This window comes from Camellia sinensis, chromosome 12 (genome assembly GCF_055761805.1).
Source record: "Camellia sinensis isolate YWXY chromosome 12, ASM5576180v1, whole genome shotgun sequence".
NCBI lineage: Eukaryota > Viridiplantae > Streptophyta > Magnoliopsida > Ericales > Theaceae > Camellia > Camellia sinensis.
This window is the reverse complement of record NC_138972.1, coordinates 111,294,466-111,322,184: the sequence shown is the minus strand read 5'-3', so window position 1 is coordinate 111,322,184 and position 27,719 is coordinate 111,294,466. Positions and strand designations below refer to the sequence as shown.

Sequence of the window (27,719 nt, the reverse complement as noted above, 5' to 3'; positions counted from 1 at the left end):
CCATGGGCGCCTTAGCCCGCGAAAGGGCTAGAGTATTGCGAGAGTCTATAGACATTCTCAGAGCTGATAATCAAGTTTAGGCTTAAGGAGCTGAGACATGGCTGTCTATCCTTCTATACCACAATAAAATTATCAAAATTGTTAATTGAAAACATTATAAAAAATGTTAATTGACTTAATAATTGATTAATGAAATGTATTATTTGTTATATGATTAAAAATTTTAAAAGACAAAATATAATTTTCAAAATAATAGGGGTGAATAGTATTTTAAACAAAACTCATTCACAATTTGCTTTAAAAAAAATTAACTAAAATATTAAAAATTCATTACTCATTACAGACGAAAACAATTCAAAGTTTTGAAAAACTAAAGAGTTTTTGACCCGGACTGCTTGCTCTTTTTTCTAGATTAATGGGCCTATATTGCCAGCCCAATTTATCGGCCCACATCTAGCTAATCGTCTATTGACATCTAAGCCCACCAGCGGTCACGGTCCAGGTAGTTCGGTAGGTCACGTGCTGTTTTGCGCAGTATAACTATAACCTAGATTCATCCGCATACAGCGCACGTTAACCTAACCACACTAGCGTAAATTAGCATCCACCCGTTAGAGTCGAACCCATATCTGTTTGTTCCGTATGGGAATGGAGCAACAAAACTCTCCAAACACTCCCTCTCTCTCTCTCTCTCTCTCTCTCTCTCTCTCAAACTAGGGTTTAGAATTTAGGGTTTTCAAAGAGGCGCAGTGATTGCAATCTAAATTTTCAATCTGTATGTGTTTTCAATGCCTGGAAATCCATTAATCGCATCATCGTTCTCTGCAAACCCTAGACATCCCGAAACTGCTTGCTTTCTCATCAGAGAGGCTTGCAATTTAGTCTCTGCTTCATCGATAAAACTCTTGATTTCGTTCTTGATCGTGTTCTTCAGAGAACTCATACCCTTAATTTGATTCATTTTTCAACTTCCCAAATGGCACCGAGTCGCAGAAAAGGCGGCGGCAGAGCGGCGGCGGCAGCTGCTCGCCGGCAGTGGAAAGTGGGTGATCTCGTCCTCGCCAAGGTTAAGGGCTTCCCAGCCTGGCCTGCAACGGTACTAATTGGATCCCATATTTTTCGAAATTGTTGTTGATGGATCTGATACTAAGATTGAGTCTTTATGAGTTTCATGAGTTACTTTGTTTTCAGAGTGTTGAATTCAAGAACAAGTTTTGGGTTTTTAATTTTTTGTTGTTTTCAGTTTTTGTAAGTTTGCATGTAGATGAGTAGACTTTAGCTACATAAAAGTATCAAACACTTGGGTATTGTTTGGTTCTCCAAAAGAATTAAAGAACAGAGAAGAAAATGCTCTAAATGATTAATAATTTTGGTTGCTGATGGCAGGTAAGTGACCCGGAGAAGTGGGGCTACTCGGCTGATTGGAAGAAAGTACATGTTTACTTCTTTGGAACCCAGCAAATGTGAGTAATTCAGCCCAGATCTCAATGCTTTTCTAACTATCTAGTGGAGTATTCTTTTGCATTATCTTAATGTCAAATAGTTTTTATTTTTTAATGGTGTATAACTTATGTGAATTTCTGTCTTCTTCATGACATAAACTTAGTGGCAGCAGTTGGTTTTATGATTGAATCATGTTCTCTGGGTGGTGTAGATGGTGGAAATGATATACATAGACTGTATCATGGCAGGGAAAGACATAGACTATAGTCTATTGTGATCGTAATCACTTGCTCTTTGTTTTTTTATAATTCATTTCTATTTATAGTATCTCTTTTCCTTTGCTTCTGACTTGTTATGGAACTTTTTGTTTTGGTGTGTTTACTTATTCAACTTCACGGTCACTACTTCAGCATAGGCATCGCAATCCTCACCTTCTTGCCTGTCATATTTCCATTTTTTGAATATATTTTTTGCTTATTCATTTAGTCATTTAGTAGAGGATGGTGTGGGTTTTAAGGGATGGGGTAACATGGAACATAATATGGTTATTAACTTCTAATGGGTTGATATACAAATTACTTTTTCTATCTTATTAATCATAGTTAATTACGATATTTCTTTATATGTCCTCCTATTATTTTTTCTTCTAGCACCTTTTTTGTTTTTGTAGCTTTTACAATGGAACCAAAAGAAAATGCATGGTTACTTGAAGTTTCATGGCTGAGGAGCATGGAGTGTATTATGGTGAAGTTCCAACTAATATCTGAAATCTAAAAGGTAAAGGTGAGTGCCATACTAAAGACTTGTAGATGTGGAATTGGTGAAGATCCATGGCCAACTAGTATCATTTGTTTGCTCCTAAACTATCCACGTATTTTTGGTCGAATGCAGGCTTAACAACTAATTAGTTATAACTAATGAGCCATTCCTCCACTTTCATTGATAAAAATGGAAGTTAGGATGGGGAGAAAACCCCAAAATGTTCAAGTAATCCAAATTACATGGAAAATGATTAGATGAGAGGCATGTAATGCAGTATATATCCATCTATATTATATTACGGATATAGAAATGACAAAATCTTCTGTGATTGAACCAAATATAGGTCTCCTATAAAAGTGAAAGAAGATAAGCAAGACATCAAAGAAGAGAAACCACCTCTTTACTCCTAAGAAGCATGACCACTTCTACGGAGGAGGCGTGACACAGGAGCATGTCATGTTATATCTGTGTTAGAAATGACACTTTGCGGAAGGAGTGTACAACACTTGTCAACGTATATTAATTTAAATTTATAATAGTGGACACTTTACAAACACTTCTTGGACACTTAAGCAACACTTTTTTGAACCCACTAAGCACAACCTATATAATGAATCTTTTCATAGTAACAATTGTTTTGCATTCTTTAAAATGCATTTTTTGATGTAAGTTTTGGTAGTTTTTTAATGTGTTCCACACATATCATGTTCTGCATTTTTTTTGAAAATCTTCGTGTTATGTTGTGTCATGTCGTGTTTGTGTTGATGTTACTTATCTTTGCTCTAATGTTGTAATTATAGCCTTATTTCTTGGACACATGTATTTGATTAGATTTTGATGTTTTTTTTGGCATGGTATGCATGCATTTTAATACCAAAAAAAGAAAAGATATGCATAGGAGCTCAATACAAAGCCATAAGAAGACATCAAAGCTAAAGAATGAAAACCTCTAGCTCCAAGAGTCAACAAACACCAAAAATAGAATCTAAAAGAAGGAAACGCTGACATCTCAAGAGCCTTGGTAAAATTAAAAGTTAAACCTCTCACAACCCAATAGGCTAGGTTAGCCTGTTGTTTCCACCTTGCCTTTGCTTAAAAGAGAAGTTAGTACTTAAGTGCCCTTGATCTAACTTGGTGGCATGAGTTGGAGAAGCTTTTCCATGAGCTATCTTTAAAATATTGATTCCCCCCCCCTCCCCCCCCTCCCTTTTTTTTCTTCCCTTCCCATTCCTTGAAGTGGAGAGATCTTTGCCCTTATCACCATTTTTAATCAAACCAAAGGATGAGCCAAGAATACCAAATATATTAGCACTCACGGGTGCAACTTGGTTGCATTTGGTCTCCTCAGTTGTACCTTGTTAGTTTTTTGCTTTTCTACCTACTATTGGATTAAATTACTATTCCAGGTACACATCCTTTTGTTAAATTTTTTTTTGGCCCCCAACCTTGAGTTTTGAAGAACTTATCTATTACAAGATTGTGATCAATAGTTCTTGAGGGCTAATTAGAGAAAGGTTCTATTTGTAGGGTTTGCTTGTCTTGGATTGTTGTAAGATAGAAATTAAAGAATTTAGTTTGATAATAGGGTTATTGGTTTGCTAGTGTAGGTAGTGGCTAGTGAGGTGGTTGGTTATACCCTTCTGGAAAGTGAAGGAAAAACGAGTTAAAGTAGCCTTAATGAAAGAGAGGATGGTAGTGGAGAGATATTCTTGTTATAGCAAGAGGAGCTAAAGGATGATGATCAACTTTGCATGGTTCACGTACATAAGTCTAGACCTACTATGTGGCATTGCAAGATCATTGCCACGTCACCTTTAGGAGGCTTGTCTTTGAAGCCTCACGTCACATGCTGATTTGTATTAGGTGACACATGGGCCAATCACTTGAGCTGGCCTTTTCAATGCTTTTCCTTGTCAATGGTTTTATCTATGCTAATCCCGCACTCTAGTGCGGTTCCTTGCCTGGCTTGCTTGGTTGCTAGGGTTGTTGATGGCTCCACCACTAAGTGAGGCCTCAACCTCAAAGACTTGTTACAGGTTACTTGCGCTACCTAGGTTGGGTTTGGACCACTAGAGGACTAGTGGATTGAAGTCTAGAGTTGCCAAGCTCCCCATCAGGGGAGATAAGGCGTGCTTGGACCAATCTTAGATAGAGAGGGGCCTTTATTCAAGAACACATGATACCTTGATGGTTGTATTATGCCTACCCTTGAGCCACAATGCCATGGACTAATAGAGATGTATCATGCCTACCAATTGTCTGCATAAGGTATGTCCCCCAAGGTTGCGTAGTTGATTGAGTTTCCCTTCATTTTGCTTAGCCAAGGGGGTTGTGCTACTTGTCCCTAGCTGGGCTAGCTCCCTTGGGTCACCATCCCGTATAAAGTGAACCTCCATGCATGCAAAGACTCATTGTACATCCTTTATTCTCTCCGTCATACTATTGTCATCCCAACCCTTCTCTTTCTCGGCTGCCTTTTCTTTGTTCTTTGTGTCCTCTCTCACGTCCAGTTGGCTCTAGTCATCTCAACGCTTGCCATTTTCGAAGCTCACTGCCAACTATCCACTTATAGAGGATGCTGGACCATTGGAGGCTAACTTACATATGAATAGGTGACCAACTCTACTCGGTTGGATAGAATTAAGGAATGATGCCTACCTTTGTGTCATAGGATTTTGACCTTCAGGCTTGTGTGATATCTTGAGGAATGTATCATGGTAACCTCAATGGATCCTTAACTTTAGCATCTAAGCTACAATCTTCTAGCGATCCTGAATGGTAGGTGCCTAGGCCTTGGTCCTAGCCTAGGGTAACAAATTGGTGGAAATGGTGATAGTGATTGTAAGTTGTGGGGGAATGCCATAACCGAGGGTGGAAATCACATGGGAGCCATGGACTAGTGTTGGGCTATGTCCCTACCGAGGTAGGGGTGTTCAATTAGAGATACCTCGGTTTGATTGTTTGAGTGGTACTCCTAGCCACACCTCGGGATGCCCTTTGGGAATTGAGGCATTGTGGTATTTGTCAAATTGTGAATCATATCATGAATCGTTATTAAAAAAAAAATAAAGTCAAAATATGGGAATATATGAATTTTTTTTTATTTTGGCACTTGTTATAAAATAGTTCTTATATAAGGACATGATGACATCGTCTAATTAGGAAGACATTGCTTTCATAGCAAGTGATGTGGATCCTATCTCATTACCAACCATAAAATTATTTAAAAATTATAGTATAATCTTTATTGACATTCAAGAAATAAACTTAGGAACCCTCTAGAAAGTACAATAATAAGAAATAATTAATTAGAATATTTTATTTTGAAACCTAAACCACTTTAAGCTATGTATAATCTTTTGTTCAAAAAATTCTTTTTTTAAGGGAAAAAAAGTTGTAGAATCATTAGGTTCAATTGACTAAAATAGTAATAGACTAAAAATTGCGGATGCGGATGCGGATGTGGACACGGACATGAGACATGGCGATTTCAAAAAAATAGGGACACGGACATAGTGGCGACACAATCAGAAAATATGTTTTCATATATTTTTATTTGCTATCTAGATTAATATTACATTTACAAATAATCAATATTAATAAAAACTAACTCTAATTTTATTTTTTTTAAAAAATACTTTTAAATTAACACCTACAGTTTATATATATATATTTTTTATGGATGATCTATTAAGTATTTAAATTTAAGAAAAAAATAATAAATATTCAACATTCATTAACAATACTAAATAAAATGGGAGAAAAGACAGCTTGGCATGTCCCTAGTGTGTCCCTGATGTGTCCCTGAAGTGTCCCCTGAAAATAAATTAATTAAGGTGATGCCATGTGGTGTGTCTCATATGTGTCCCTAAAGTGTCCACGTGTCCTCGGAGTGTCCGTATGTCTGACATGGATACAACGTTTGTTTTGAAGTGTCGGTGCTTCATAGGTAATAGATAATTCATGAGTGCAGGTTACCTTAGTCTTAATCATCTTACAAGATGTATTATGAGTTTTTGTTTCTAGGTAAAAGAATAGGTTAAAAAGGCCTGACTCGATATATTTGGATCCTATTAAAATTTGTTTGATCACCAAATAACAACAAATTATGCATAAATATTGTTTATTTTTGTACTAAACACTATTTTTACTATAAAAAAGAGGTAAAAAATGATCGGAATATGTCGGACACAATAGTTTCAAGAATTATAAGAATCCTAAAAAAAGAATTGAATCGTGAATCGATTGGGAATTGTGTGTTTCACTCTCAAATAGATTCACCTATAGATTTGTATTGATTTTGCATAAATTGCTAATCAAATTGTGAATCGTAAGATTTGGATAATAGAGCGTGGTAGAGGCTCATAAGACGGAGACATAGGACTACTGAGTGGGGGTGTCCGAGCGAGTACCTCAGGTTGGCATAGTAGTGTTTTGGGCTACTCCTTGGGGTTTCTCATGCTTCTACTTGTGGAATGCAACTAAGGTGCCAAGTGCTTTAGTGAACCAAGCTACTATATTTGGTGGTTAATATGCCCTTGCTTAGCCTAGGCACATAACCTGAAGAGACTATTTAGGAGGTATCATGGCATCTTGAGACCGGCTAATTGGAGACTATATTTCTCGAGTGGAGGATGATGTGGCGCTTGTTCGGCCTTGCATGTAGCTAGGGTGATCCAGATACCCACTACTAGGAGCCCAATTGAAGAGATTCTACCATTAAATAAATTGTCATCATCCAATCTGTTGGGATTATGGAAAACTCTTAATTTTCTATTCCACTTAAGATGCAGGTCATTTTGGCTTTATTTTTGCATGGTTGCCGACTTTTGCAAAGTTGATTGTCAAGATTTTCTTTTACACTTGTTGGGTTTTGAGAAGTTGACAATATGTATATGGGAAGACCTAAAAAATTGATCCTGTGAGAGTTCTCCCTCCAAACTAGGTGAGTTATATAAAAGCACGTAAGCCTATAGCTCAGCTTTCAACTACTATTTGAGATAAATAATAAATCTAAAACGTATCGACAGGAAATTGGTTGTCTAATGTGGTATTCCTTAATGTCCAAGACACAAGAATGCAGTCATATGTGTCTAGAAGGTGGGAGAATTTGGGTCAGATGTATTTTTGATGAGTGAGATTACTCTTAGATTTTATTTGTTGCACCTTTATTTTTCTTATATAAAAATTTTGAGGTCAAAGATTTTTCATGTCTGGTGATTTAAAAACAAGGGCGAGTACTTTTGAAATATTTGTGGGTGTTGCTTATAATGAAAATATAAAATTGATGAGCAAAAGTTGATTAACATTAAGCTTTGATATATATGTAATAATTGATGAGAAAAAAGTTGATTAATAAAGGCAAAGTTGATCGTTTGTTGAAATGAGAAGTTTGTATTGAGCAAATTTGAGTCAAATGACTATTAGTTAACAAAGATGATGAAGAGGATGATTAAGAAGAATAAACAACTGCTAGGTCTTCTGTTGTAGGAAATAAGCACCCAACAGCTATAATTCTCTTTCTGTGGCCTCTTCTTTGGGGAGGAGATTATGTGAGGTTGTAATGTTTCATCTTCTTCTTCTTCTATTTTTTTAAATTTTTTTTTTTTAAAGGTATAATATGTGCCTTACCATAGATTTCAGATGTGTTAGCCAGGCTAAACCTATCTGGGCTGGTGAGCTCATGAAATTGTCATAAACTGATTTGAACCTTTTTGGTTAGGCTCTTTACAAACACAAGTTGGGACTGAACACATTCTTTGAGTGACATATTTGAGACCAAACACCTGAACCCGGCAAGACCAGTTTGGGAGCATTTTGCTCCTCCCTAGGTTATCAATAATCATGTTGCCTCCAAGGTCATGATCCAGATGGAAAAGGAGGCCTTTAATAGGCAGTTCCATTCACCAGATGTCTTTGGAGGATAATAATGAGGCATTACCTCCTCACCCCTTTTGAAAAGATCTCATTACAAAGTTCCAATTGGCACTGCTTTTCTTGCTGTTGCGGGCTGGAATTGCTGGGTATTGCCTGTTTAGTACATATGTAATCTCTTCCTTCCTTTTCCTCTGTGGTGTAGTGTGTGATGAGGCTATGCATGGGAGATTGGTTTTACCTTTAGCAAAATTTATTTCAGGGCATGGGTGCTCTGCCCCAAACCCAACTAAATTGAATAAAAATTTATTCCTCTAAACATCCTGATTACATACCTTAAAGAGTCACTTTTTTAGAATGCCATTAGCTCTTAGTTTATTTTCTCTATTTTCACTTAGATCTTGCTGGTAGATGAAGGTTTTAGAATGGAAAATCCCTCCGGAGGTTGTCCCATGTAGATTCATGATGCCAATAGTTTCTTCGAGGCATCCAAAAGAATTTAGTATTTTTTTGCAATGGATGGAAAAGTGTGACTTCTATCTTAACTTTCATCTCTTTATTGCGTTCTGTTTCTTGGAATCCTTGTTGGTTTTTATAGGTTTGAGGTTGAATGTTGGTCTATTTTTGGTGACATAATGATATTACTCTTTTTTTCTTCTCTAAGGAGGCTAGTGCAAGAGAGCCTCGAATTGCTGGATTTATTGTGTCATATGTATTGTATTGTGCAGTATTGGTAATTGCACATTTTACCTCAATGTTGTTTCCTTTTCTATTCTGTGCTTGTTTTTCTTTCAATTGAGCTTGTTTGGGCGTAACTCTAGTTATCAAGTTTCTCTTAATTGTTTTATTTTAATTCCTATAATCTGGGTTCTTACTCCTCAAGGATACTTTTCTTGCAGAGCCTTCTGCAACCCTGCTGATGTTGAAGAATTTACGGAAGAGAAAAAAGAGTCTCTTCTAGCCAAACGCCATGGAAAAGGCGCTGATTTTGTCCGTGCAGTGCATGAGATTATTGAAAGCTATGAAAAGTTGAAGAAACAAGACCAAGTTGTTGTTAACTCTGGTGATGAAGTTACCATGACGAATGCTGGGGAATCAGTGGGCGATGTTGCATTAAAGGGTCAGATTGAGACTCCTGCAGTGATGCTGAATGAGTCAAGCCTCACAGTTGAAGGTGCTGTGCCTGTTACACAGGTAGATGTTTTGTATGATAGGGAGACATCATCTGAGGAGCCTATTGATAATCTGATAGTTGTGAAAAAAACTGTGGTAAATACATTCTCTGCAAAAGAAAGACTAGGAGTTGTACAACCACGAAGTTCTGCCTCACAGACAAGGGGGCCTTGTAGGTCTAGAAGTTCATCGAGGGTGAACATAAGTAGATTCCAAAAATTTATGTTGCCATCTGGTAATGGCAGCAAGGTTGCTGGGGATGTAGCTGCTATGATTTTGCAGGATGGCTATGTAAGAAGAAGTGAACGAATCAGGAAATCACCTGATGTATCTGAAGGGGATGACAGAGATTCACCTGCTTTTCTTTCAAATGTTAACATTGAGGAAAATAGTTCTGAAATTGCCACAGTTGACTCGAATACTTTCAATGTAACTGAAGGCAGCACCATAGATTCTGGTTGTGAACTTCTGCATCCCGAGTCTGTTGTTGTATGTTGTAAGAGAGAGGTTGAGTTGGCCCAAGTTCTTGATTTCCAAACAAAGAAGAAAAGGAAACCAAATAGAAAGCGAGTGATTAATGATGCTCCTGAGATTACTGGTAGACTAAATAACGAGGCAGGTTCAGAGATTGAATCACATATAAGTGGACATGTTTCACCAAATTCTCATGAAAAGTTTAATGAAATGTATTTCAAAGAAAATGGTGATGAGCACCTTCCATTAGTGAAAAGAGCAAGGGTTCGGATGGGTAGACCAGAGGAGCATGACAACTCCATACAATCAAAGGAGAGAGTATTAGAAGTGTCAAACAACTTTTCTGGGCAGGTTTCCACATCCTTAAATTGTGAAGAAGATGGTCCTGCTGATAAAAACTCGTTTATGGTGAGGGAGGGTACAGATAATTCATCACTGCAAAACAAATGCCCTCCGTCTTCAGTTGATATGCCTCAGCTATGGGAAGTAAAGAAAAATCAACAGTTTGGTTGCTCAGTGGATGGTGAAGCTGCTTTACCTCCATCTAAACGCCTTCATCGTGCCCTGGAAGCTATGTCAGCTAATGCTGCTGAAGATGGTCAAACTGAAGCACCATCAGCCATGAAGACATTAACTAATGAATGTTGTTTCCCCCCCACAACGGATTCCCAACACACATCTACACAAAACAAAGCATGGAATGGATTTCAATTGCTGAATCTAGAGTTTCTTTGTGGCAAAGCTTCTCAGGATGTCGCCTCTGACTACTCTATCAGTTCTGGCCCTGAAGTACCGAAGGAAAATGAAAAATCTTTTGTAGAAGTTGCAATTTGTGATGGACCTGCCAGAAGGTCCAGTAGCCCGGAACATGAGTTATGCAAAGATATACATGTGGATGATGCAGAACATTCTTCAGGTAAAACTACTGAAGTTGGTGTGGCCCAAAGTCCTAAACCTTTATCATGTGATCTTGAGAAAAAACATGCCTATCTTGAATGCAATCAAGGTTCACTGGCTCAGATGTCTCCTTCTAAGGATGAATGCATAAATGAAAATTCTGAGTTGAGCAACCATAAAGCTGAAAAACCTGTGAACGAACTTGATCCTTCAGAACATTCTGGGATGAGTTCAGATCCTGTTGAAATTGGTGAAGGTTCACCACAAAATGGTTCTACTTTTCTTCCATGCAGCACGGAGGGTAATTGTTCTGGAACTACTGAATTGTGGAAGCCCCGACATGTGAACAACCAAATTAATCAAATGTAAGCTTGTGTTCATATATATTTTGTTCTTATATGAGAGTCCTAGATGTTATAACTACAACTTATTTTCTCCCTGCATTTTTTATTTTGCTATAGCTTCTGTTGTGCCAATCTCTTCTGTCAGTTCTGTTTTTAACTTTGTGGGCTTTATGCTTATTGGTCTTAGGTGTGAGGCTGTAAAAGACATTAAACCATTGCAGAGGGATTCAAATGATATTCCAACTTCAACGTCTGTGGAGGTTATAGTAGCTGTTACCGTGGGTCCACCACACAGATCTTGTTCCAGTTCTATTTCTGATAATCATTTGGTTGATAAGGATGTGTCTGGTGTTCGGTCTTCATCTCCAACTGATGCGTTAGACTCCTCTGCACGCATGTCCCCACCCAGCACAATCTGCAACATGTCTAAATCAGATAGTAATAGCATTCTTGAAAGTAATGTCTGTTATAGCCCTGATGTTCAGTTGCAACATGCAAAATCCAAAAATGTGGGTAAATGGAGCAATAAAGCAGAAGCAACCGCTGTTCTGGGATCTTTTGAGGCTCTTCTTGGAACATTAAAAAGGACAAAGGAGAGCATTGGTCGAGCTACGCGCATTGCCATTGACTGTGCAAAGTTTGGTATTGCTGTTAAGGTATCTTTATAATTTTTAGTTTTGTAGATATTAGTTTTTACTCTATTCCTGATACACTGCTACTTGGTAAGTTGTCCTCTTAGGGGTTTAAATTTCTGTAGGGATGTGCTCTTTTTTCCTCGTACTGTTTTCAACTCCATCATTCATTTTTCTTTCGCTAACTTCAAGTTTGTGGTCCATTCTCCTATTTTGCATTTGATTTCTCCCCTTACAAAAGCATTGCCATTCTGTCTGATGTGTTTCTTTAAAACCGGCTGAAAAAGGGATGAAGAAGACAGAAAGTGATCCTGCAAATGTTTCTCCTCCTTACCACTCCTACTTTGTGGTCTTGGTTTTGTGATGTAATGAAATATCATGTTAAATATATTTCATCTAACCTTTACTCTCTAATGCCTCATTAGATGGATGCTTGCTGTATTCTTAATCTTTCAAAGTTTTTGATGAAATTGGTTGTACAACAATAGATGGTTTGTTCTTGCTTGGGGATTTTATGGGCGACCTCTATACCTACCATTTATTCTTATGATATAAATCACCAGAGAGAAAGTGGATTGATTCAAAAAATAAAAAATAATTGTGTCAAAAATAGTATGATAAACAGATGATTGAGAAAGGCTTGAAATACTTGGGTGGGAGGAAAGCTTTGAGAGGGAGGAAGAGAGAGGAGAGAATTGAATGAATATGTAAAGAAGTTGCATGAACAGAATTTTTCCCCCCTAAAATTCGTGTCGGACACCCGACACTTTGGACAAGGATGTGGAATGTGTCTGATACTTTACATCAAACACTTCCTATTATTTCTATTTGACACTAACATTATATTATTGTATATTTGGTATAAATTAATTGAGTTAGCTAGACCCTCCTAATGCATTTTTTCAAATATTATTTTACATCTCATGTCCTGTTGTATACCATGGTCAGGAATGTCATATTTGTAGTAGAAATTTTGTTGTTATGTTTGTATCTTATTATGTACGAACATGCATATCCATATATCTCGTTATAATAAATATTGATATACTTCTATCCAAGACATAAACAGTGCGGTTTCTTTTCCTACTCTATCCTTTTTCTGAAGCCCCCCCCCCTCTTTTTGGCATTACTGTGAACTTTACTTCTTGGTTTTGTGGAAAACCTTCTTTTTTAACCTCTTTGTAACTGTAAGTAGTTGCAATCGAGATTATATTGTTGCACTATATCTTTTTATTGATTATAAGTCTTTTAAATTCAGGTGGTGGAAATTCTTGCCCGTAATTTGGAAAGTGAATCAAGTTTACACAGAAGAGTTGACTTGTTTTTTCTTGTGGATTCTATTATGCAATGCTCCCGAGGCTTGAAAGGTAATGTATTTGTTATCATGCTATATGACCACTGAATCGAAACGTTCCTGGATGTCAAGTATATGTGAATGACATCTGGTGGCTAGCAATTTTTAATGTGGGGTTTTGGTGATACTGATGTGGTTTGGGTTTGACTTTTTATTGGCTCTTTGGTTTTTTTATGAGGTGAAAAAGGTAAATGTGTTTTGGAATGACTTTTTAGTTGTTTGGAAAAATGTGTATGACTGAGGTGTGTGACTTGCTTTTTTATTGCCTTTTTGGTTTTTTGCCTTTTGTGTGTCTTTTTTAGCCAAAAAGTCAACTTGAAAAACAACCCCTGAATTTTAATTTGAATTTCTAGGTGATATCAGTGATATGTATCCTTCAGCAATCCAAGCAGTGTTGCCACGTTTATTGTTGGCTGCTGCTCCTCCTGGAAGTAGTTCACGGGAAAATCGTAGGCAGTGTTTGAAGGCAAGCAACATGTTGAAGCTTACTGTTATTCCTTTTACTGCATTTGGTTTTGGCTTACCATTATTCTTTTTACTTATAGGTTTTGAAGCTTTGGTTGGCAAGAAGGATCCTTCCAGATTCCATTATTCGTCGCCATATTCGAGACCTTGAGTCCGTCAGTTGTTCTTCTTCTACTGGTGCATTTTCTCGGCGCCCCTTGCGAACAGAAAGGCCTTTTGATGATCCTATTAGGCAAATGGAGGGTATGCTTGTCGATGAATATGGAAGGTTTGAACTCTCTCTCTCTCTCTCTATATATATATATATATATTTTCTTAACAGAATTCTAGAAGGAAAATAAAAGAGTATGGAATTTGTCAATTTATTGAATCTCTTTCTTTCTTTCTTTTTCTTTTTCTTCTTTTCTTCTTCTTCTTCTTCTTTTTTTTTTTTTGTTTGTTTTGTGAATTATATATCTGCTTTATAAATTATTGAGTCCTGTCTTATTGTTTCAGCAATTCAAGTTTTCAGCTTCCGGGTTTTTGTATGCCCCCTATGCTGAAGGATGGAGATGAAGGAAGTGATTCTGACGACGGGAGTTTTGAAGCTGTTACTCCTGAGCATAATTCTGAAAACCATGAAGGGCAAGAAAGAATCCCCGTACAAGTGACAATTGAAAAGCATAGCCATATCTTAGAAGATGTTGATGGTGAGCTTGAAATGGAGGATGTTGCTCCTACTTGTGAGGCTGAAATGAGTTCCACCAGTAATGCTGGTATCAATATACAAACTCAGTTTGAAGGGCATTTTCCACTTTGCATTGCCCCACCCCTTCCTAGGGATGTGCCACCATTGTTTCCTCCTCTGCCATCATCTCCGCCACCACCGCCTCCACCTCCACCACCAGCCCTCCCTCCTCTGCCTCCCATACCAGATCCTATGCCAAATGGCCTCGATTCAAAGCTCTACATGGGTACACATGTGCGTCGCTGTTTTGTTCTTTTGCATTATATATATATTTTTATTTATGTAGTGTTAGTGTGGAAATTGTGTAGTTTGGCATGGAGTAACTTATTTTATTGTTTTGTTTTTGATTGGGCGTGCATTTGCAGAATATCAGAGCAAACTTACATCAGTCTATGGTTCAGCAGCCTGCTGCACCAAGAATCAACTTGATAAGGTCTGATGCAATCTGTTATCAGGCTCGTGATTGCAGAGATCTTCAGATGCAAACACAGATTCCTGATGCTTCTGGCTCTTGTTCCCATCCACCAATTCAACCTGTTAGTAGTGCTCAACAGACAGATGGTGCCACATTCAGTAATAAGGCTTATCATCTGCGGCCGCCACCCCAACCAGCACCATCAAATCAGTTCTCTTACGTTCAAGCAGATCAGCGAATGCAGACACTGAGGGAAGCCCAACCCCCTTCATACCCTAACAGACCCCATTTTGTGCAGAACACAGATTGTGGTAATTTTTACAGTGACCATGATAGAATGAAGTTGGACCCACATGAACTCAGGGACAGCTGGAGGTTTTCAGGGCCGTCGTTTTCTGGTTAGTTTTGTTAGTTGACTAATGAAATGATTTAGATATTGTCTTCACGTATCAAATCTTTCATTGGTGACATGATGTTTTCTTTTACTGCACCAGGTACAAGCTACTCTGACCCTGCTAGAGGGTCCTATCCGCCTGCTCCGTTCAGCAGCCCTCCATGTGAACCACCATTACCTAACCACAGGTGGGGTTTCTACAACCAGGCTATGAACCATAGAGAATTCTTACCTCACAGACCACCTGAAGGTCCGATCCCAGTGGCAATCAGAGGTTTGTGTTCTTTTTGCAACTTGTACCTACCATTCAGAAAATATTGACTTCTGCTATTACTCTTTATTACTTTGTTCATCTAGCTCAATGTTAATTTTGCCAAATTTTGCCAATCAAAAGAAAAAAAAGGTTTGCTAAATCACTCCTGCATTTCTTTTTGGTATTTCAGCTCCAGCTTATTGGCAACCGAGATGAGCCATCATTATGGAGCTAAAAGTGCTGGTACACTCTTTATTCTTTTACTATACATTTGGGTGTCCTTTCAATATGTTTTTACCTGCTTATTAATTACATTCTGGTTTATAATTGGTAGGTATCACCCGTTTTTGACCTGGGTCCTGCCGCTTGTTCAAAAGTTGAGATACTTCTCTGGTACAGATGTTTGCAAAATTTTGAGGTATAATCTTCAGAAAAAGGGTGTGGCACCGAAGAACTGCATGCTCGGTGTAATTGTATATATATAGTTTATCCTCCTATTTGTGAATGCAGATAGGAATGGTCCCCTCAGAGATTCAAGGGAGCAGTGACCCATATTTAGGCTTTCAACTTTTATGCATAAAATCTCACACTTTTAATTTGAAAATTTAGTCTAATTTATTTCTTTTGATTTCCTTTGTAGGATATTTTAACCTAGTTATGTGGGCAATTTGTTACGTCTTATCCTTTTCAACTTTCTTTTGCATTTCTAAGCCCTTATATACTGTGAAAAATTCTCATTTTGTGTGTGTTTTTGTTTTCTTTTTCGGGAGGAATTCTGTGTTTGTACATTGCAAGGAGTATTTAGCTTGAGCTGTTGGATCTAGTTATCGAAAGGGAATCAATATTATGTGGATTGGTTTATGTGACAGGACAGAAATGAGCTGGTTCTGTTGGATGTTGGGTATGAGATTGGACAAAACTTCAATATAATTGTTGTCATTATTGTGTTTTCATGTGGAGTAATGTTGACACCAGCAGCTGGTTCTGTTGGTTGTTATTTTTTATTTTTTTAAGGTCTGTGCATGAGGGAGCTTGATAGGTCGTGTTTGGCAATTTCTTGATATAAATCTGAGTTGTCTTATTATGCCAGCTTACTCCTTTGAGAACTCTTTAAGATCTACAGTAAAAGAAATGACATTTTACACTATAGGATTGATGAAAAGGAAAAAAAAAAAAGGTGAACGAGAAATTCCCCCCCCTGTTTACTTTTCTTTTCACTCTACTAATCTCCTGACAAATTTGAAAACCAGTCTAACATATTGACCTTTTCATTCTTCACCAAACAACATGGGATTAAGTAATTGGTGATTAGTTTGGAGTATGAAGACGTGGTGTTCTGGGAGTATTTAATAATTTCCCTCCTAAGTATTCACCAGCTAAGTCAAAATACTACTAATGTCAATCAAATAACATTATCAGGTGTCAGTATTTGCTTCTGTAACGTTTCAGATTTTATTATTCGGATACATTATTAAATTTCTTATAAACGTTCATTTCTAAATTATAATTACAAGAATTACATGAGTTTGATAGAATAAAAAAGGTTTTTTTCTGCATAATTACAATAATAGAAATGTTCTACACAAATGTTCACAATACATGTCTCAAAACTTACATAAAAGGGTACGCAATGTTCATATACAATAGAATGATGACATTCTTATTACGACATTCTAACAATTCATTTACAATTTACATAGTGAGAAGTCTTCATGAATCAGGACTTCATGATCTTCAATTCGTTGCACTAACTTCATTTTTGTAAAAATGGTTAAACAACATGGGATAAACACTAGGTTTAGTAGGGAATAGATATATATATGGCTAAACAACATGGGATAAACACTAGGTCCAGTAGGGATTTACAATGATTTCTGACAACAAGATCAATAGATATATGTGATCATGAAATGCTATCAGGTGATACATGCATAATTAATGTGTCCTTTGTATGGAAAATAGAAAAGTTTTTCATAAAATCTTACTTGCCATTTCATTGAAACCTACTTTATTAATTATTATCTTACAAAAATTCAGTCTAGTAATTCTTTTAAATCTCGTCACCTTAGATAAAAGGTTTTAAGTTTACTTATCATTTACTGCCTCTAGTTCTTCTTTCACATTCATTAATTCCCCAAAACACCAATCACTTACACGCCATAACACATTTCGCAGATGATAGTTATTCTGTTTGTTTCGTTTTCCATCTTGTCCCATTTACACGTTTTGCTTTCTAAATACGATTCTTCATCTCAACATAATCAACATAACACTAAACTCATGCAAAAGTCAACAAATTTCAAATAATTGAGTTACAAGAATTAACTCACTAAAAATGTATTCCACCTTATACACTTCAGCTTTTACATCTAATAATTTTCACAACCATGTAATGAAATTATCACAAGATTCTCAACAAATATCCACAGCCCAATAACCTGCTTCACCAAGCCATACCAACACAGTTTACCGGGCTCTACTTTAGAAGGAATGGTGGAACCTCTATCAAGTACCACGCTTCATCGGTGGTTAGCCAAAAAGAATGTAGAACCTTCATATAGCACAACAATCCACACGCTTTATCAGACATTATTCTGGGAGGAAGGTGGAATCTCTTTCAAGCATGCTTTCCTGGTCACGAGCAGGAAGGAAACAGATCATCTTTCCAAACTTTATTCCACAATTCATCATTTTAATTCAAAAACTAAATCATGTCCACAACACATAACAATTAAAGTAAAATCTATCTTTATGTAAGAACATAATTTGTTCTCCGCAATATTCCTATTTAGTTTCATACACATTACATAGTTTATTACACCCATTTCTTATTATCCATTTACTATACATGAATCTCATTGCTCAATAATCCTTCTCACCACATTCAATAATCAATGTTTAGACCCAATTCAACCAAACATCAACTCAATTTCAAGAATTTGAGGTTAATTGAAGAAAATCTCTTGTTTAATTAAAATTTTAAAATTAGGGTTTGAACAAAAATTAGGACTTTCCATTTTACAAGGTGTAATCATATTTCAATAGCTCAAAACTTCCATAATCAACTTAAAATCATAAGTGATCTCTCTTGAGTTAGAACCCTAATATCTCTCTACATGCATTTCAAGAAAAGCTCTTTCAACTTAAGATTTATGTAATAAAAACATACCACCCATCAATCTATTTAGGGGTGCAACTTAGGCGGGTTCGGTCAGGTTGAGAGGTTGTCTAAGCCCAGATCAAGTTGTGCTGAGACCTGTCCAGGCCTGAATTGTAACCCGAGGTTGCCTGCCCAAGCCCAACCTGAGTTAAGCCCAAATTGCCCGAATTATAAATAAATTTCAGTTTTTATTTATTATTATTATTATTGTTATTTTTCAGCTACATTATTAAATTATTAAAATTTGACTCTATTTACATTTTTTTTATTATAAAAAATCATTAATACCATCAAAACAAATAATTTATACAATGTAAGAGAGATGCCGCTATAGTGGTCCTTACAATTTATGAGTTAAAAAAAAAAAGAAGTAAGATTTTATGTTATTTGTATATATAATATATATTCAATATGATTTAATAATCTAAATTATTTTAATATCACGTAATGACTAATAATTTATATGTATATTTAATATTTTTATATATCTACATATGTATAATTCGGGTTTCGGGTTTCTCGTGTTGTTTGATGTCTTTGTCTAAGCCCGCCCAATTTAATTCGGGCTTCTAAATTTTTGCCCAAGTCCGTACCGAATTTGAAAATATTTTGTCTAAGCCCTAAAAAAATTCGGGCTAAGTTCGGGTTGCTCGGGTTGAGCCCGTCCAAGTTACACCCCTACTATTTATATGTCAATATTGAAGAGAATTAAGGAAATCCCTACCTCTAGCAAGAAGATGAAGAAATTCAGAAGATCAATTTCAACGAAAACACGATCTGCTTAGATTAATAGAAAGCCTTCGTCGTGCTCATCATTTTTGTACAAGGAACTAAGATGGGATTCTCACTCTAAGGAGATGAAATCTAGGGTTTAATGAGCTTGGAACTCAACAATGACAGAAAGAGAGTGAGAGGAGAGAAAAAATTCTAGAAAGAATAAAGAAAAGTGACCTAAAATGATTTTTTCAAGCACTGTTCTCGAACAGACTGCTCAAGCGAACATTTCATCGCTCAAGGGGTGAATGCAATCTCTTAGAAATTTTGCAGGTCTATAGTGAAAATACTAAGAGCCTCGTATATCCGCTCAAGCTACCACTTGACCGCTCAAGTGGCCACCCTAGACATAACTAGTCACACAACACAGTTCCTAAGGCACTCCCAACACATCAACCTTATTTTCATATGTAACCATTTAAGTAAATACTTTCACTTAGCCTCTTATATTTATATTTCATTTACTTAAGTTTACAATATAAATAAGGAAATGGCTCTCATTTAGATTCAAAGAAAAATACAAAAAAAAAAAAAAAAAAATCCAATTAAATAAAAAGTAATTCTCTCAGTTTTAATACAAAAAATAATTTTCCCATTGAAATTTAAAAGTTTGAAGTTGAAGTAAAATGATTAATACATCGTAGAAAAATTTCATAAAATCAAATTAAATTATTTAATGTATAAGGAACAATTACCTTTAAATATTATTTTTAAAATTGTAAATTTTGAAAAATCTAATTTTTACGCTAAATTAGCACAAGAAATTTTATAGTCTAAAAATACCTTTAAAAAAAAAAAAAACTAACTTACCTATTTTTAACAAAAAAAGAAAAAACTGGGGAACGAAAAAAGAAAAAGAAAATCACGGCGATGGATTGTTGTGGGCTTTGTGGTTGTTGCAGCGGCGGTGAATTTTCCAGAGCTTCAAGCAAAAATCAAACAAAGACAAATGATATTGAAAACACACAACTCTGTGTCTCAATCCCTCAAAAATCTATTCATGATTTCACCGTCAAGGTTCAATTTCTCATACCCTTCTCTTCATCTATCTTGTTTCTCTCTCTCTCTCTCTCTCTCTCTCTCTCTCTCTCTATCTATATATATGTATATATTTGTGAATTATGTTTGGATTCTTCTAGTAGGTTAATTTCACTTTTACCCCTAAATTATAATCATTTTTTATGTTTCATCTCTAAACTAATTTCACTTTTATCTCTAAATTATAGTTACTGTTGAATTTTGATTTGATAGGTAAAAGGTTATTTCAAAACAACAATGATTCATCCCACTAAAAACATCACTACTAATAGCACTAATGCATTAAAAAAGTAAAAAAAAAAAAAAAAAACATAATTCCAAGATCAAAACATCACATCATTAATGGCGGGACCCACTGCCACCTAATTAGTGGGAGCACTAATTAGTGCTCCCAAGCATTTTTCATTTCAAAATATGAATAGGGATGACAATGTGAGTTAATGGGGTGGATATTAATTCTCTATTTTTATTTTCTTATAATTATTTTTCCCCATTCGCTGTGGGTACTACCCTCTTCATTTCTTAATGGGTTTGGATATTCTCCAACCCAACTTGACTTTTTTATTTTTTATTTTTTTGATTTTAAGATTCACAACCAAAGCTAAATATACATTCAATTTTTTTTTTTTAATTTTTTTTTTAAGGTTCACACCTTGAACCTTTTTTTTTTTTTTTTTTTGTGGGTAAGATTCACAACCAAAGCTAAATATACATTAAATCTCTTTTTATTTTTTTTAAGGTTCACAACCATTTTTAAATTTTTTTTTTAAGATTCACAACCAAAGCTAAATATACATTCAATCTTATTTTATTTTATTTGGTTCAACAATAAAATCAAATACACATTAATTAACATTGTCACATTATTCTTATCAAATTTTATATATATCTAGAATTTTTAAAATTAATTTCGAAAAATTCAATCTTAACCAAAGCTAAATATATATTCAATTTTTATTTTATTTTATTTTATTTATTTATTTTTTTAAGATTCACAACCAAAGTTAAATATACATTCAATCTTATTTTATTTTATTTGACTCAACAACAAAATCAAATACACATTAATTAACATTATCACATTATTCTTGTCAAATTTTATGTATATTTAGATTTTTTTTAAATTTATTTAGAAAAATTCTATTCCTACAAAAAAAATTCCATCTTCTTTTTTAATTTTATGTATCTCATTTTCTTTTCTATTAATTGATTTTCGATGATCTGAAGGTGAGTTATTGCTCTCATTTCCATCTTTTTCTTCTTCTTTTTTTTAAAAAAAAAAAATTTATTTGCATTTATAGAATGAATTTCCTTATTTCAATATCTCTTGCAATTGTTTTATTGAATTTCTTTCTGATTTGATGGTAACCTTAGATTAAATTTTTCAATTTTCATCTTAACTAGTGATCACCTTAATTGAAATTTTGTACATTTTTGTCTTTAATTTTCATGTTTTGGTTATGATTAATTGCGCATTTTTGATCGATAGTCACAATCTTGTCACCGCTAGATTGTCGTCATCGCAAATCGCCGTTGCTGTAGTGAGAGGATGAGAGAGAGTGAGAATTAGAACTCTAATTGTCAACAGAGTAGGGATGACAATGGATAACTTACCATGTGGGTATCCATGGAGACCCAACCCAAATACTTGGGTTTTCCTTTTTTTCTTGTCCATCGGTTAGGGTAAGTGATGTTCTTTAAATCTTAACCGGGAATGGGTACCCACTAATTTTCCAATATTTTTTTTAGATACATCGAAAATAATTTCTCCCTATGTTTTCACTACTCTGTTGACAATTAGAGTTCTAATTCTCACTCTCTCATCCTCTCACTACAGCAATGGCGATTTGCGATGACGACAATCTGGCAGCGACAAGATTGTGACTATCGATAAAAAATGCGCAATTAATCATAACCAAAACATAGAAATTGAAGACAAAAATGTACAAAATTTTAATTAAGGTGATTGCTAGTTAAGATGAAAATTGAGAAATTCAATCTAAGGTTACCATCAAATCAGAGAGAAATCCAATAAAACAATTGCAGGAGATATTGAAACTAGAAAATTCATTCTATAAATGTAAATAAAAATTTTTAAAAGAAGAAGAAGAAGAAGAAGATGGAAACGAGAGTAATAACTCACCTTCAGATAATCGAAGATCAAATAATAGAGAGGAGAAGGAGATACATAAAATTAAAAAAAATAAAAATAAAAAAGAAGATGGAATTTTTTTGAAGGAATAAAATTTTTCTAAATAAATATAAAAAATTCTAGATATACATAAACTTTGACAAGAATAATGTGACAATGTTAGTTAATGTGTATTTAATTTTGTTGTTGAGCTAAATAAAATAAAATAAAATAAGATTGAATGTATATTTAGCTTTGGTTGTGAATCATTAAAATAAAAAAAAAAATTGGCTGTGAACCTTAAAAAAAAGAAAAAAGATTGAATGTATATTTAGCTTTTGGTTGTGAATCTTAAAAAAAAAAAAAAAAACATATGGAAAATTAGTGGGTACCCATCATTGACCCATCCCTTGTGGATATTTAAAGAATATCACTTATCCTACCCGACGGATAAGAAAAAAAGTATAAAACCCATGTATTTGTGTTAGATCTCCATGAATACCCATAGGGTAGGTTATTCATTGCCATCGCTAAATATGAACAACTTAATTTATACAACCAATTCCTCATTTAAAAAAAAAAAAATACTATTTTGAACAAACTACATTTTACAACTAATTTGATAGGCGCGCTGTTGCGTGATTAAATTGTTTAGGCTTTGAATAATTATTGATTTATACAATCATCTCAAATTAGATTACATGATTTTTTTTTTTTAAAAAAAAAACACAAACTAAAAGAAAGGTATTCAATAGTATCATTGCAATCCGTAGGCGCGAGTATGTAGGCCATACTTACCCTAACCCAAAGGAAGGAACAATTATTCTGTCTTTCATAAATTTTAATTAGACTGTGTCTCCTTTCAATTCTATTAGTTACTTTATAGTGGGTATGTAACCAATATAATTGCAAGGGCATACTACGTAGTATATGAGATAGATCTATATGATAATTTTTTCGAGGAAGGGACTTATCACCGGGATAAGAGAGGAATGTACCAAACCCCAACACCAAGGCAGAGTCATGATCGAAGTACAGCACAATTAGTTTCACCGTTTGAAAAACAGGCTGCTAGTTTCGCTCCCGGAGTCGAGCCAAGCTCACTTGTGTGGAAGGAAGGCACCTTTACACTCCACAACCCCCGATGGTGATTATATGAATTTAAATAAGAAATGTTAGGAATTGTATAGATAAAAATCATATAATAGGAATAAAATAGAAAATGGAAATTGCTAAATGTTGAAATTTTTGTAATTTTTTTTTTGAAAATAGTGAAAAAGAAGTTTTAAAATATGTGAAATGATTTATGAAATTAATAAGAAGTATCGTAGTTTTCACAACTTTATTTATTTTTGTCTCTTTTCTCGTGCCTTGGAGTATTTGTTAGCTGGAGCCTGGACCTATAAAAAAAAATCTGGAAGTTTGGAGTATGAAAGTAAAATTAATGCACTGTCATAAAGGTTGGATTTGTTGGGTGTGCAGGATAGCAAGGGTAAGGACGTGGATCTCAGCATCTACAAAGGAAAAGTTCTTCTTGTCGTCAATGTTGCTTCCAAATGGTTCATTCCCTGCTTTTTCTTGTTCCAATCTTGTTTCATTATTCTAATCAACATGTATTTTGTGTGAAATTGATATGGGTTTAATAATCATTGTTTTTCTTCTCTAATCTTGGTTATTAATGTGATTGTGTATGTGAATCAGTGGTTTTACAGATTCCAATTATATCCATTTGACTGAACTTTACAACACGTACAAGGATAAAGGTGAGGAATCTTTCGACTGGTCTTGTTGGGTCTTTCGTTGATTTTGCTTTTCTCAGTACAAATTTTATAATACTAACATGAATAGTCTCTATATTTTGTGTTACTTTTTGAGTAAACTAGATGGGTTTTGATAACAAGTGTAAGAGACATTTTTTGCAAACTAGAAGACTAAGCACACTACGTGTGCAATTGAAACTGTCAATGGATATCATGGTTGTGTGAGAATGAAGAGAGTACGTGTTTGTGTAGTGTGCGACAGATGATTTTACTCTTTAGTCTTTGCAATAACTATTAGGCAAAAGTGAATATCTGAAAAAACATATAGCATTGGTGTGGTTTTTGGAAATCAAATTGTGTGACAAAGATTTATAGCAAGTGAGTCGTGTGCTTTATATAATAGTATATATAGATAGTATAGATTTCAAAACACTTTTCACTGATTTCATTATGTTTTAAACATTTCAACTATTTTTAAAACCTTTTTTTACTCCATTCCCAAGGTAAACAAGTGCCACTGGCACTTTTTAGGATTTGCCAACTATGAATTACCCACATAAAGTTTTAACTTTGTTTAAATTGTTTTTGCATTTCAATCATTTCTATTTTCATTCAAATTCGGATATATATACCCATGTTTTAGTCCCCGTGTATTCTCCAATACTAATAAAAAATTAATCTTTCAGTTTATTTATATTATTTATTTCAGTTTATTGATTTATACACACATGTACCCATATTTTGTTGGTTGGTTTCAGCATTTGAGATCTTGGCCTTTCCATGCAATCAGTTCTTGCATCAAGAGCCTGGTACAAGTGCGGAGGCAGAGCTATTTGCATGTACAAGATACAAGGCGGAATATCCAATTTTCCACAAGGTAACCAGTGTCATAATATGTTCCAAGCTATTAGATTTAACAATTATTTGCTTGTCATAATTTAAGTTTGTCACTTTCATAAATATAATCTTAATTTTGGTTTGATATGAAATCACATTGTGAATGTTGAATTTGTTGATTGCCAATTGGAAGATTACTTTAATGGGATAAAATTAATGTTATGTTACTTTATTTTGAACTATTGTCTTTTATTTTCCTTCCTTTTTTGAGAAGCAAAATAATTTTATTTGAAAGGCTCTAAATATTGCAGCCCATGTACATGTGCTGTATATAGGGTGCAAATCCAAACTCTTCTCCAAACTCAAATCTCCTTAAAAATCAATGACAACCAGGAAGCTTCCTTTAAGGTGAAACTGAATTGGTATGTTGCAAATAATTCTTATTTCTAACTAATAACTATGTTCTTGGTGCTTATATAATTTCTACAAGGATGCCTTGGAATTAATTTTGTGCATTTGTAGCCAATGATGCAGTTTATATTGCATAGGTCGATACCAAATATTTTCTCTTGAATGTGAAGTGAAATGTTTGTGTGCTTTGGTAGTTTCCCTTTCACGTTCATGTGAAAAATACCATACTGATTGTTTTTAGTGCCTGGAAACCTTTAATTTCATTTGTTTTGAATGCATAATGATTGGATCTTGTGTAAAAGTCGAGAGTAAACTTCTTACTCTGCTACCAGCCGTTTGCATGGTGTCCTGTAATGTCAGTCCAGACGATTACCCAATCATAGTGTGGTAATCTTCTAATACAGTTATTCTTGAATGCCGTGTGAGAAGGTTTCAAGATTTTGTCTTTTCATCGAAGTCATTATCATTGTTAGATGGCATGACAAATGGATTGTTGTGGTAGGAAGCAATTGATGGTATAATATGAGTCTCCCTATTCTTCCCAAAAAAAATATCAGTGGAAATTACCCATGGCCTGTAGAAGTATGCTTAAAAAGCCACCCTCCTAGAATTAAAAGTTATTTGATCTTTTCGTTAAAAGCCTAGTCAATTTGAACTGAGATCTAAGCAACATTGCTTATAAATATTTCATCCAATTTTCCTATGTTGTTCAAATCAAAATTGTCCCAAATTTACTTTTTTAATAAAAATATGAACAACCGTCTTTGTTGTTTAGCTATGCGTTAATGGGCCACGTACAGCACCTATCTACAAATTTCTCAAAGCAAGTAAAGGAGCAGGTAGAAGTGGATTTCTTGGGCCTAGGATCAAATGGAACTTCACCAAGTTTTTAGTTGATAAGGAAGGTGAAGTCATCCGCCGCTATGGCACAACCACCTCTGTGTTTGCTATTGAGGTCTCTCTGTCTCTCCTGCATTTGTATGTTTATGTGTGTGTCTCCCATTATTTATTCTGTTAATACTGTTCTTGCCCTGCTTTTGGATTTTCTAATGCAGCCAGACATTCAGAAAGCATTGGGAGAGGTTTGATGGACTTTTTGTGTGTAGATTTGGTGTAAAATTGATTCAGCGGCGAACATAAATACAGCTGTACAAAGAAAGATATCGGTCTTGTATATGGGGTTAATTATCCCAAGTTTGTTCTCATTTCAAGTATTGCTTTTGCTAATACTGAAGATGTTACCAGTTTAAATTGTTTTTCTCTACTCTGTTAGATTACTGGCACAGGCTGTGATTTGTATACTTGAAGTTACTTACTGAAGTGTAACTAATTTTTTTAAAAATTTTTTTCATTGAAAATTGTTGTTTGTGGCTGTTCTTGTTTCACTGAAAATAGTAGCTTGTAGCTTTGATTGACCAAATCTGTGTGATTTTTTAAATTTTTTTTAAACAAAAAGACAATGGGGCCTATATTAAAAAATGAGATAAAAAAAATAAAATTATTTGCATTTTCCATAGTTAAAACTTACAAGCCTAATTTTGAGTCTGGGGATGCTGCTGCGCGGGGTGTGCAGCAGCATCTGCTGTGCGCAAAAATGGGTTTATTTCAGGGTCAATTTTGATAATTCGAACCGTTTACATTTTAGAATATATCAAGTAGAATATGTTTGTAAAAAAATCAAGTTAATTAGATATCGTTTACCTATTCATCCACTCATATTTGTATTCATTTTAATACTTTAAATCACAATTATTATTTATTTTTATAGATATAAATGTGAGTGGATGAACGGGTAAACGATATCCAATTAACTTGATTTTTTACAGGCATATTCTACTTGATGTATTCTAAAATGTGAACGGTTCGGATTATCAAAATGGGCCCCAAAATGAGCCCGTTTCAGCCGCACAGCAGATCTGCTGCGCAGCAGCTTCGGGTTCTGTCGCCGCCACTGCGGATGAGAGCAGAGTAATTACTGAGTGCCATTGGTGGCATTGATGTGGCGATGCTACAATTGCATCTGATTTTTGTGAGACTCATCAAAATTAAGGGTGGGAATGTGCTTGTGACATTTTCGGAAAATTTTAATTCAAATGTATCAAATTTTAAAGAATTTTTTTTTATCTTATCTCAAATATTTCTTTCATCAAATTTGATAAAAAAGAAATTCTCTCTAATGTTTATTTTTTAAAAAGTTTTCATTAAATTTAAATTTAATAAATTCTCAATTTGATTAAAAAAAATTATGATTATTCCTTGATTTAATAAACATTTAATGAAAGGATTAGAGATGATTTTTGAGTATTTTTTTCATCAAATTTAAATTTGATGAAAGAAAATAGGAAAGATAATCTCCAATCTTTTAATTAGTGTTCATCAAATCCTTTATCCAATTTAAATT

The 27,719-nt window shown here is 34.7% G+C and overlaps 2 protein-coding genes across 4 annotated transcripts; both read left to right on the top strand.

Annotated features, from left to right (window-relative positions):
• The first annotated feature begins 566 nt into the window (after positions 1 to 566).
• LOC114290694 (protein HUA2-LIKE 2) lies at positions 567 to 16,030 on the top strand. 3 transcript variants are annotated; one of them, XM_028234635.2, is made up of 13 exons: positions 567 to 1,096; positions 1,387 to 1,463; positions 2,114 to 2,220; positions 8,979 to 10,988; positions 11,155 to 11,623; positions 12,858 to 12,966; positions 13,307 to 13,419; positions 13,499 to 13,686; positions 13,914 to 14,379; positions 14,511 to 14,958; positions 15,055 to 15,228; positions 15,398 to 15,450; positions 15,542 to 16,030. In XM_028234635.2, exons 4-12 carry the CDS (start codon positions 9,157 to 9,159, stop codon positions 15,421 to 15,423), a joined length of 3,825 nt encoding a protein of 1,274 aa, XP_028090436.2. In that variant the 5' UTR covers positions 567 to 1,096; positions 1,387 to 1,463; positions 2,114 to 2,220; positions 8,979 to 9,156; the 3' UTR covers positions 15,424 to 15,450; positions 15,542 to 16,030. The 3 variants fall into 3 exon arrangements, with proteins under 3 accessions (XP_028090436.2, XP_028090435.2, XP_082755703.1); XM_028234634.2 differs by having other exon boundaries at positions 579 to 1,096; positions 2,114 to 2,226; XM_082899577.1 differs by lacking the exon at positions 2,114 to 2,220 and having other exon boundaries at positions 612 to 1,096; positions 15,398 to 15,451.
• Positions 15,433 to 26,795, top strand: LOC114309123 (putative glutathione peroxidase 5). The gene is made up of 8 exons (XM_082897173.1): positions 15,433 to 15,450; positions 15,542 to 15,625; positions 16,077 to 16,193; positions 23,793 to 23,869; positions 24,012 to 24,073; positions 24,829 to 24,947; positions 26,094 to 26,273; positions 26,374 to 26,795. The coding sequence occupies exons 1-8, from the start codon at positions 15,433 to 15,435 to the stop codon at positions 26,404 to 26,406; spliced, it is 690 nt and encodes a 229-aa protein (XP_082753299.1). The 3' UTR covers positions 26,407 to 26,795.
• The last annotated feature ends 924 nt before the right edge of the window (positions 26,796 to 27,719 follow it).